The 13,241-nt window shown below is 44.2% G+C and overlaps 1 protein-coding gene across 1 annotated transcript in view; it reads right to left on the bottom strand.

The window, feature by feature from the left end:
- LOC128704682 (fibroblast growth factor receptor 3-like) overlaps nt 1–13,241 on the bottom strand; it is a 43,039-nt gene that overhangs the window by 18,670 nt on the left and 11,128 nt on the right. The window contains exon 4 of the mRNA XM_070089486.1: nt 3,333–3,437. Within this exon, the coding sequence (XP_069945587.1) occupies nt 3,333–3,437 (105 nt within the window). The remainder of the gene's footprint in view (nt 1–3,332; nt 3,438–13,241) is intronic.

Raw genomic sequence — 13,241 nt, 5'->3', positions numbered from 1 at the left:
ATAACCACCTTGTACCTGACATACTGTAACATCATCACCTTGTACCTGACATACTGTAACATAACCACCTTGTACCTGACACACTGTAACATAACCACCTTGTACCTGACATACTGTAACATCATCACCTTGTCCCTGACATACTGTAACATCATCACCTTGTACCTGATACACTGTAACATCATCACCTTGTTCCTGACATACTGTAACATCATCACCTTGTACCTGATACACTGTAACATCATCACCTTGTACCTGACACACTGTAACATCATCACCTTGTACCTGACATACTGTAACATCATCACCTTGTACCTGACACACTGTAACATCATCACCTTGTACCTGACATACTGTAACATCATCACCTTGTACCTGACACACTGTAACATCATCACCTTGTACCTGACATACTGTAACATCATCACCTTGTACCTGATACACTGTAACATCATCACCTTGTACCTGACATACTGTAACATCATCACCTTGTACCTGATACACTGTAACATCATCACCCTGTACCTGACACACTGTAACATCATCACCTTGTACCTGACATACTGTAACATCATCACCTTGTACCTGATGCACTGTAACATAACCACCTTGTACCTGACACACTGTAACATAACCACCTTGTACCTGACATACTGTAACATAACCACCTTGTACCTGACACACTGTAACATAACCACCTTGTACCTGACATACTGTAACATAACCACCTTGTACCTGACATACTGTAACATCATCACCTTGTACCTGACATACTGTAACATAACCACCTTGTACCTGACACACTGTAACATAACCACCTTGTACCTGACATACTGTAACATAATCACCTTGTACCTGATACACTGTAACATAACCACCTTGTACCTGCCACACTGTAGCATCATCACCTTGTACCTGACACACTGTAACATAACCACCTTGTACCTGACATACTGTAACATAATCACCTTGTACCTGATACACTATAACATCATCACCTTGTACCTGCCACACTGTAACATCACCACCTTGTACCTGCCACACTGTAACATTATCACCTTGTACCTGACACACTGTAACATAACCACCTTGTACCTGCCACACTGTAACATCATCACCTTGTACCTGCCACACTGTAACATCATCACCTTGTACCTGACACACTGTAACATAACCACCTTGTACCTGACACACTGTAACATAACCACCTTGTACCTGACATACTGTAACATAATCACCTTGTACCTGATACACTGTAACATAACCACCTTGTACCTGACACACTGTAACATAATCACCTTGTACCTGACACACTGTAACATAATCACCTTGTACCTGACACACTGTAACATAACCACCTTGTACCTGACATACTGTAACATAATCACCTTGTACCTGATACACTGTAACATAACCACCTTGTACCTGACACACTGTAACATAACCACCTTGCACCTGACATACTGTAACATAACCACCTTGTACCTGACAGACATACACACACACTACTGCTACTACAACTATTACTACTACTACCACCCCGACTACTACTTCTACTACCACTAATATTACTACCACTACTACCACTGCTACTACTACGACTACTATTGCTACTACTACAATTACTACATACTACCACTACTTCTACTGCTGTTGCTGCTACAACAACAACAACAACAACGACAACAACATCAACAACAACAACAACAACAACAACAACAACAACAACAACAACAACAACAACAACAATAACAATAATAATAATAATAATAATAATAATAATAATAATAATAATAATAGTTTTTGATATGAAAGTAATTTATTATCATTCTCGCTCTACAATAATAAGAAGAATGAACGGGGATTCGAACCGTGGTGCTTGTACGCAGGAAGCCCAATGCTATAGCACTGAGCCTCGAAGCTTACAGTAGGAAGATTGTACATACAGTACTGACGTGTGATATTAGCATCAGCAGCAGCAGCAACAGGAGAGGCCTCAGCAGCAACAGCAGAGGCATCAGCAGCAGTAGCAACAACAGAGGCCTCAGCAGCAGTAGCAACAGCAGAGGCCTCAGCAGCAGCAGCAACAGGAGAGGCCTCAGCAGCAGCAGCAACAGCAGAGGCCTCAGCAACATTAGCAACAGCAGAGGCCTCAGCAGCAGCAGCAACAGGAGAGGCCTCAGCAGCAGCAGCAATAGCAGAGGCATCAGCAGCAGTAGCAACAACAGAGGCATCAGCAGCAGAGGCATCAGCAGCAGTAGCAACAACAGAGGCCTCAGCAGCAGTAGCAACAGCAGAGGCATCAGCAGCAGCAGCAACAGCAGAGGCATCAGCAGCAGTAGCAACAACAGAGGCCTCAGCAGCAGTAGCAACAGCAGAGGCATCAGCAGCAGCAGCAACAGCAGAGGCATCAGCAGCAGCAGCAACAGCAGAGGCATCAGCAGCAGCAGCAACAGCAGAGGCCTCAGCAGCAGCAGCAACAGCAGAGGCATCAGCAGCAGTAGCAACAGCAGAGGCCTCAGCAGCAGCAACAACAGCAGAGGCATCAGCAGCAGCAGCAACAGCAGAGGCATCAGCAGCAGTAGCAACAGCAGAGGCATCAGCAGCAGTAGCAACAGCAGAGGCATCAGCAGCAGTAGCAACAGCAGAGGCCTCAGCAGCAGCAGCAACAGCAGAGGCATCAGCAGCAGCAACAGCAGAGGCCTCAGCAGCAGTAGCAACAGCAGAGGCATCAGCAGCAGCAGCAACAGCAGAGGTATCAGCAGCAGTAGCAACAGCAGAGGCATCAGCAGCAGTAGCAACAGCAGAGGCCTCAGCAGCAGCAGCAACAGGAGAGGCATCAGCAGCAGTAGCAACAGCAGAGGTATCAGCAGCAGTAGCAACAGCAGAGGCCTCAGCAGCAGTAGCAACAGCAGAGGCATCAGCAGCAGTAGCAACAGCAGAGGCATCAGCAGCAGCAACAACAGCAGAGGCATCAGCAGCAGCAACAACAGCAGAGGCATCAGCAGCAGCAACAACAGCAGAGGCATCAGCAGCAGCTGTGACTTCCCACGGTTCGAATCCCGGGCCATTGTCATGTTGTTGGTTGACAGTTGTTTACTGCGATAGATCGTGAGTTTATTGTCGTTATAATTATTTTTCCAGTCTAGTCATACATTTATTTATTAAAATTGCTGAAACCTGAACTCCCGAGCTTGATAAAATTATAAAAAGTTTCACTGAAGAACTTATAAGAGTCGTCATGGGTTTAGAGAGCTGCCATGAACCACTTAGAAAGCTGCCATGGACAACTTAGAGAGCTGAAATGAACTTAATTATCCTGGAGAACTTACAGTGCTCGCGTGGAGAACTTAGGTTGTTCCATTCTATGTCCTTCCTCCAGGAACTTGATAAAGTTCTTGTCGAACACCACACCAGGGAAGGGAGTCCTGCCCAGGCTGTGAAGAGAGACAGACTCACTGACGGTTTACCACAGACTTACAGACATTTGTTAACAGATTTACTGAGAAAGATGTACACAAACTCTTAGACAGACAGGCGCAGACATACATACAGACGGGCACAGACTCATACACAGACACAGACACACTATTTCGCCCCCTGAATGGGGCCCACTGTAAATAATGTGCATTTGATGTATATTGTCTATCATATAATTTTATATTGCTGATATTTTCATTATTAGCTAAAATGAAAATATCTTATTTTATATTATAATTTGACTTAGCAATGTCATTAGGTAGGATGAAACATTTACACTTCACTGTGCTCACTGGAAAGTAACTGCCTTTATTACACAGCATCACAAGCGAACACTACCCTAAACAGTGCTAAAAGTCTATCAGTTCTTAACTACAACATCAGGTCCTTAAGCAAGCACTATGATGACCTCCTGGCACTCCTTGAGTCGCTAAAGACACCCTTCTGCATTTTTCTTACTGAGACCTGGCTTAAGCAGGACACAGTAGATATCTACCCTCTACCAGGATACACAGCAATCCACAACTGCAGACCATACCAAGTTGGGGGTGGTACTGCAGTCTATTACTTTAACCAGCTATCTTGTATTAGCACCACTTGTTTTAGTGATGAATATGGGGAATACATTTTTGCTAATTTTACTGTAAAAAAACTGAAGACTCCTATAACAATCGGTGCCATTTACCGAATACCCCACACAAACATCCCAAATTTCAGTGAGAAATTAAAGGCTCTAATAACAAACAGACAAATGAACAAGCACCACCTTCTCTTAGCTGGAGACTTCAATATCAACCTTGACCTACTAGATGATCAGCCTGTAACTGATTTCATCAACAATATGAACAACACACTTCTCATGCCAACAATAACTAAACCAACCAGGCTGACTGAGACAAGTGCAACTATAATAGACCACATATGGACCAATATACTAGCCCCCCTTAAATCAGGGATAATCACAGACAGCACTACAGACCACTACCCAACCTTTCTCTTAACAAACATTAGTAAACCACCACTCGAATACAACAAAGTTTCATTTAGACTCCATAACGAGGCCTCAATAAGGAAGTTCACAGCTGACCTAGAGACTGTTGATTGGCCTACAGAATTCTCCAAGGCCAATGGTATTGACGATTGGACAGACATTTTTCTTAATAAATTACTTAGACTATACAACAAACATTGTCCTATAAAAACGAAACAGATCACGAATGAACGGCTCGGTTGCCCATGGCTAACCAGCAGCATTCTGAAATCCATTGATAAGAAACACCAATATGAAAAGCAATATAGACAGGGCTTAATACACAAAGATATTCTTAAACAATATTCAACAGTTCTCACCAAATTAATAAAGAAAGCCAAACAACTGTACTACTCCAGCAGATTCACTGACACAAGAGGAGATATAAAAAAAAGACCTGGAAAGCACTCTCCCAAATTCTGGGGACCCACAAACTGAAAAAAAAACAAGAATATTGTCCTAACTAAACCTCAAGAAACACCACTGCATCCCACTGATACAGCTAACAAGATAAACGACTTCTTCTCAACCATAGGATCTAATCTTGCCAGTAAAATTCCACGTACCAACGCCCATGCCGGGGATTACCTAGATGGGAATTTCCCAGATTCCTTCTATCTTGTACCAACTGAGCCCACCGAAGCCACCGAGATTATAGTCACTTAAAAATAACTCAGGGAATCTGTCTCATGTCCCACCATTATTGTACAAGCAAGCAGCCCATGTCCTTCCGCATGCTATTTCATTACTTTTTAACAAGTCACTAGAAACTAGCACTTTCCTGACACTACTCAAGACAGCAAGGATTACACCAATACATAAAGGTGGTGACCTGACTGATGAAAACAACTATAGACCAATATCAAACTTACCATTGCTATCCAAAATCTTCGAGAAACTCGTGCACAGGAGACAATATGCATTTATAACGGCAAAAAACATACTCAACCCTTGCCAATTTGGATTCAGGAAAAATAAAAACACTAATGATGCAATTGTAAAAATGCTAGATCTGCTTTACACAGCATTGAAAAATAAGGAATATCCGCTAGGAATTTTTATTGACCTAAGAAAAGCTTTTGACACAGTAGACCACGGCATCCTACTCCACAAACTTGACCATTATGGTATAAGAGGCCATGCGCTTGCATATTTTAAATCCTACCTCACTAACAGGTATCAGTACGTCACCATTAAAGACACAGCCTCATCAATACGGCCACTTGATACTGGAGTTCCGCAGGGAAGTGTCCTTGGGCCTCTGCACTTCCTCATTTACATCAATGATCTTCCAAACATATCCCAACACCTGAAACCCATTCTCTTTGCTGACGACACCACTTATATCATCTCTCACCCTAGTCTTGCCACCCACAACACCATTGTTAATGAGGAGCTGCTCAAAATGTCGACTTGGATGACAACCAACAAACTTGCACTTAACACTGAAAAAACCTACTATATTATGTTTGGTTGCAGAGCAGGTGTTGCGCAACTTAACATCAAGATCGACAACACTCTAATTGCCAGACATAATGAAGGCACAATCCTCAACAACAACCTGAATTTCAGCACCCATATCCAACACATAACAAAAAACGTATCCAAAACAGTTGGGATCCTCTCCAAGATATGATACTACATGCCGCAAAATGCCCTTCTCACACTATACCATTCACTCATTTATCCATACCTCACCTATGCTATTTGTGCTTGGGGATCAACTGCAGCAACTCACCTAAAGCCAATAATAACCCAACAAAAAGCCACAGTGAGAATAATCACTAAATCCCATCCCTGGCAACACACCCCCCACTCTTCATAGATCTAAACTTACTCCCTGTTCAGAACATCCACACTTACTACTGTGCAATCTACATATACAGGACCTTAAATTCTAATATTAACCTTGACCTAAAACGCTTTCTTGATATTTGTGACAGGACCCACAGGCATAATACCAGACACAAGCATCTCTACGACATTCCCTGTGTCAGACTAAACCTTTACAAAAATTCATTGTATTTCAAAGGCCCTAAAATCTGGAACACCCTACCTGAAAACTCTAGAACTGCAGACACATTCATCACTTTCAAAAATACAGTTAGAAAACATCTTATCTTCCTGATACACCCCAACAACTAACTACATGATAACCACCTGGTGGTTCACAATTACACTCCCTCACTCACCCATTTGACTATAAGTACGGAAATACGAATCTTAATCTTAAAATAATGATTCCTAACTAGTCATAAGTTTGCCTGTGATAGTCCAATATATAAACTATGTATTGTTCCAAAACAAAAGCATTCACATTGCTAAACTTACTAACTAGTATTTAGTCACTTAGTATTTAGTCACTTAGTATTTAGTCACTTAGTATTTAGTCACTTAGTATTTAGTCACTTAGTATTTAGTCAACTTATTCCATAATTTGTAATAAGTTAGGGTTAAGAATTAATCTAAGTTTGCCCGAAATGCCTAGCCATGCTAGGTGTTCTAGTGGCCCCCTCTGTTATTAGTATTTTATTACATGTAAACTACACAATATCCAAAATCTGTAAACCCCCCATTGTAATCCTTATGGAGAATAAACTTGATTGATTGATTGACTGATTGATTTGAGAGTTGTGGTTGGCTGTCCGCATTGGCAAACTACTTAGGTAACTATCACCTCGCTTGTTTACTAGCTGGCGCCTTGCTGGTCAGCACAGGAGAGTCACATGATCACACCAGCTGGCGCCTTGCTGGTCAGCACAGGAGAGTCACATGATCACACCAGCTGGCGCCTTGCTGGTCAGCACAGGAGAGTCACATGATCACACCAGCTGGCGCCTTGCTGGTCAGCACAGGAGAGTCACATGATCACACCAGCTGGCGCCTTGCTGGTCAGCACAGGAGAGTCACATGATCACACCAGCTGGCGCCTTGCTGGTCAGCACAGGAGAGTCACATGATCACACCAGCTGGCGCCTTGCTGGTCAGCACAGGAGAGTCACATGATCACACCAGCTGGCGCCTTGCTGGTCAGCACAGGAGAGTCACATGATCACACCAGCTGGCGCCTTGCTGGTCAGCACAGGAGAGTCACATGATCACACCAGCTGGCGCCTTGCTGGTCAGCACAGGAGAGTCACATGATCACACCAGCTGGCGCCTTGCTGGTCAGCACAGGAGAGTCACATGATCACACCAGCTGGCGCCTTGCTGGTCAGCACAGGAGAGTCACATGATCACACCAGCTGGCGCCTTGCTGGTCAGCACAGGAGAGTCACATGATCACACCAGCTGGCGCCTTGCTGGTCAGCACAGGAGAGTCACATGATCACATCAGCTGGCGCCTTGCTGGTCAGCACAGGAGAGTCACATGATCACACCAGCTGGCGCCTTGCTGGTCAGCACAGGAGAGTCACATGATCACACCAGCTGGCGCCTTGCTGGTCAACACAGGAGAGTCACATGATCACACCAGCTGGCGCCTTGCTGGTCAGCACAGGAGAGTCACATGATCACACCTGTTGTCGAAAACTTGTTCTCTTTCCAATGCTGGTCTTTGCTCGACCAGCACCTATTTCTCCATCTTTCTTGCTTCTGGCTGTTTGTTCGTTATTTAGACTGTTTTGGTAGAATGTGGTTTCGATGGTGAGTTGGAACATACAACTCGTAAGTCTTTGTAACTTTGTTTACAGAGCATAGTTCAGACTTAGTGATTTATGACGTTTTACTGAGGTTGTGTTTTGTACTGAGACTCTTAAGTCAACTCAGGTGCCAAACTACTGCTGCGGATCTATTTTGTGGCATCTACCCACTGTTGTAGTCGGGGATTTGGTTATGCTGAACTTAGATACATTAATAAGGGAGTTTTATGACTTTTATGGAGGATCTGCTGATGGTCCCCAGTTAGGGTTGTTATTATGTCTCCTTGTTCCTGACGCTGTGCTGCCTCTTGTTACATTATTGTTGTTCGGCGAATCATTCGTCTTATTGTTGCTGTATAGCCCTTGTGGCTTAGCGCTTCTTTTTGATTATAATAATAATAATAATCGTCTTATTGTTCAAGCAAGCTATTTTGATTACCTTGTTGGTCAAGAAGATAGATTATTTGAGGACGTTTAGTCAGTTACTGTTTAAGTCTAAGTCGAGTCTAGTCTTACTGAGACATAAACAACTTTGAGCACACACACACACACACACACACACACACACACACACACACACACACACACACACACACACACACACACACACATACACACACACTACAATGGATCAGGGAATACTTGTCAGGAAGACAGCAGCGAGTCATGGTACGTGGCGAGGTGTCAGAGTGGGCACCTGTGACCAGCGGGGTCCCGCAGGGGTCAGTCCTAGGACCAGTGCTGTTTCTGGTATTTGTGAACGACATGACGGAAGGAATAGACTCTGAGGTGTCCCTGTTTGCAGATGACGTGAAGTTGATGAGAAGAATTCACTCGATCGAAGACCAGGCAGAACTACAAAGGGATCTGGACAGGCTGCAGACCTGGTCCAGCAATTGGCTCCTGGAGTTCAATCCCACCAAGTGCAAAGTCATGAAGATCGGGGAAGGGCAAAGAAGGCCGCAGACGGAGTACAGTCTAGGGGGTCAGAGACTACAAACCTCACTCAAGGAAAAAGATCTTGGGGTGAGTATAACACCAGGCACATCTCCTGAAGCGCACATCAACCAAATAACTGCTGCAGCATATGGGCGCCTAGCAAACCTCAGAACAGCATTCCGACATCTTAATAAGGAATCGTTCAGGACCCTGTACACCGTGTACGTTAGGCCCATATTGGAGTATGCGGCACCAGTTTGGAACCCACACCTAGCCAAGCAAGTGAAGAAACTAGAGAAAGTGCAAAGGTTCGCAACAAGACTAGTCCCAGAGCTAAGAGGTATGTCCTACGAGGAGAGGTTAAGGGAAATCAACCTGACGACACTGGAGGACAGGAGAGATAGGGGGACATGATAACGACATACAAAATACTGAGAGGAATTGACAAGGTGGACAAAGACAGGATGTTCCAGAGATTGGACACAGTAACAAGGGGACACAGTTGGAAGCTGAAGACACAGATGAATCATAGGGATGTTAGGAAGTATTTCTTCAGCCACAGAGTAGTCAGTAAGTGGAATAGTTTGGGAAGCGATGTAGTGGAGGCAGGATCCATACATAGCTTTAAGCAGAGGTATGATAAAGCTCACGGCTCAGGGAGAGTGACCTAGTAGCGATCAGTGAAGAGGCGGGGCCAGGAGCTCGGACTCGACCCCCGCAACCTCAACTAGGTGAGTACAACTAGGTGAGTACACACACACACACACACGCACTTGTATATACTAGTATAATTAATGATGACGACGTACCAGACGGTACTTAAGCCTCACACACACACACACACACACACACACACACACACACACACACACACACACACACACACACACGCACTTGTATATACTAGTATAATTAATGATGACGACGTACCAGACGGTACTTAAGCCTCACACACACACACACACACACACACACACACACACACACACACACACACACACACACACACACACACACACGCACTTGTATATACTAGTACAATTAATAATAATGACGTCACAGACGGTACTTAAGCCTCATACTGATAATAAAAGGTGCCGTCAGCACTATATTACTACAAGAGAAGTGTAGCAGCTTATGTAATATATTATGTCGAATTCATTTACTTTGATTTTGTCCACCTAGACAACTTTCTTAATAAACTTCTCAATGTTTATTTCGTTAGTATCCTATCAGTTGCAGTCCTAAAGCAATATTAAAATTTATCATAATTTTAAATAACTGGACCAGAATACTTACTTGTTACAAAAAAAAAAAAAAAAAACAGAAACAGATTGAATGCTAGAGGGGCAGACCTTCAAGTATTCTCTAGAGTTGTCTATAATTAATAGATATCGCCATTTTGTAACACAGGCAAACTCACATACAGACGGACAGACTCACACACACAGACGGACAGACTCACATACAGACTCACACGCACAGACGGACAGACTCACATACAGACGGACAGAAACTCACGTACAGACGGACATATGTACTCACAGAATCACACACAGGCACAGATTCGGAGGCATTTGTAAACAAACTCATAACAGATGGACGCAGACTCAGAGACAGATGGCGACACTCACAGATGGACACAGCCTCACATACGGGATAGATATATATATATATATATATACACACAGGGGAAGTGGAATATTCAAATGGCTTCAGGAAGAAATCCAAATATTCTTCCTTGAAGCCTTTTTATCCACCTCTATATATATATATATATATATATTTATCAGGTCACTAAAATCAACCTAGGTAAGTGCAGCTACTTAGTACTCACCTATTTGTACTCATCTATTTGTGGTTACAGGGGTCAAGTCTTAGCTCCTGGCCCCGCCTCTTCACCGGTTGCTACTAGGTCCTCTCTCTCCCTGCTCCATGAGCTTTATCAAACCTCGTCTTAAAACTATGTATGGTTCCTGCCTCCACTACGTCATTTTCTAGGCTATTCCACTGCCTGACAACTCTATGACTGAAGAAATACTTCCTAATATCTCTCTGGCTCATCTAAGTCTTCAACTTCCAATTGTGACCTCCTGTTTCTGTGTCCCCTCCCTGGAACATCCTGTCTTTGTCCACCTTGTCTATTCCGCGCAGTATTTTATATGTCGTTATCATGTCTCCCCTGGCCCTCCTGTCCTCCAGTGTCGTCAGGCCGATTTCCCTTAACCTACCTTCATAGGACATTCCCCTTAGCTCTGAAACTAACCTTGTCGCAAACCTTTGCACTTTCTCTAGTTTCTTGACGTGCTTTATCAAGCGCGGGTTCCAAACAGGTGCTGCATACTCCAGTATGGGCCTGACGTACACGGTGTACAGTGTCTTGAACGATTCCTTACTAAGGTATCGGAACGCTACTCTCAGGTTTGCCAGGTGCCCATATGCTGCAGCAGTTACCTGGTTGATGTGTGCTTCCGGAGACATGCTCGGTGTTATACTCACCCTAAGATCTTTCTCCTTGAGCGAGGTTTGCAGTCTTTAGCCACCTAGCCTATACTCTGTCTGCGGTCTTCTGTGCCCTTCCCCTATCTTCATGACTTTGCATTTGGCAGGATTAAATTCGAGAAGCCAGTTGCTGGACCAGGTGTCCAGTCTGTCCAGGTCTCTTTGAAGTCCTGCCTGGTCCTCATCAGATTTAATTCTCCTCATTAACTTCACATCGTCTGCAAACAGGGACACTTCTGAATCTAACCCTTCCATCATGTCGTTCACATATACCACAAATAGCACTGGTCCTAGGACCGACCCCTGTGGGACCCCGCTCGTCACAGGTGCCCACTGTGATACATCATTACGTACCATGACTCGCTGTTGCCTCCCTGTCAGGTATTCTCTGATCCATTGCAGTGCCCTTCCTGTTATATGCACCTGATCCTCTAGCTTCTGCACTAATCTCTTGTGAGAAACTGTGTCAAAGGCCTTCTTGCAGTCCAAGAAGATGAAATCAACCCACCCCTCTCTCTCGTGTCTTACTTCTGTTACTTTATCATAAAACTCCAGAGATTTGTGACACAGGATTTGCCTTCCATGAATCCGTGCTGGTTGGCGTTTATACTCTTGTTCCATTCCAGGTGTTCCACCACTCTCCTCCTGATAATCTTCTACATAACTTTGCATACTATACAAGTCAGTGACACAGGTCTATAGTTAAGTACCTCTTTTCTGCCTCCTTTTTTAAAAATGGGAACTACATTTGCCATCTTCCATACCTCAGGTAGTTGCCCAGTTTCCAGGGATGTGTTGAAGATTGTGGTAAGTGGCACGCACAGCATGTCCACTCCCTCTCTAAGGACCCACGGGGAGATGTCCGGCCCCATTGCCTTTGAGGTATCGATGTCCCTTAGCAGTTTCTTCACCTCCTCCTCATCTGTATGTATGTCGTCCAACACTTGTTGGTATATTCCTTGCTGGTGTCCCCATCTGGTCTGTCCCCCCAGAGGCCTTCCTGTCTCCACTGTAAATACTTCCTTGAATCTCTTTTGAGCTCCTCACACACCTCTTGATCGTTTCTTGTGAGTTCTCCACCTTCTTTCCTCAGCCTTATCGCCTGGTCTTTGACTGTTGTCTTCCTCCTAGTGTGGATATACAGCAGTTTCGGGTCAGATTTGACTTTCAATGCTATGTCGTTTTCGTACTGTCGCTGGGCCTCCCTCCTTACCTGTGCATACTCGTTTCTGGCTCTTCTACTAATCTCCTTATTTTCCTGGGTCCTTTGCCTCCTGTACCTTTTCCATTCTCTGGTGCACTTAGTTTTTGCCTCCCTACACCTTCAGGTAAACCAAGGACTCGCTTTGGTCTTCCTATTATTTCTGTTTTCCTTGGGAACAAACCTTTCCTCTGCCTCCTTGCACTTTGTTGCTACATATTCCATCATCTCGTTTACTGATTTTCCTATCAGTTCTCTGTCCCACTGAACCTCCTGCAGGAAGTTCCTCATACCTGTGTAGTCCCCCCTTTTATAGTTTGGCTTTTCCCATTCAATTCCTGTTACCTTCTCCACTTGTAACTATTATATAATCAAAACTCAGAACCACGTGATCGCTAGCTCCAAGGGGCCTCTCGTAAGTGATGTCCTCAATGTCTGAACTGCTCAG

Source organism: Cherax quadricarinatus, chromosome 2 (genome assembly GCF_038502225.1).
Source record: "Cherax quadricarinatus isolate ZL_2023a chromosome 2, ASM3850222v1, whole genome shotgun sequence".
In the NCBI taxonomy this organism is placed as follows: Eukaryota; Metazoa; Arthropoda; class Malacostraca; order Decapoda; family Parastacidae; genus Cherax; species Cherax quadricarinatus.
This window is presented reverse-complemented; position numbering and strand designations above follow the sequence as displayed.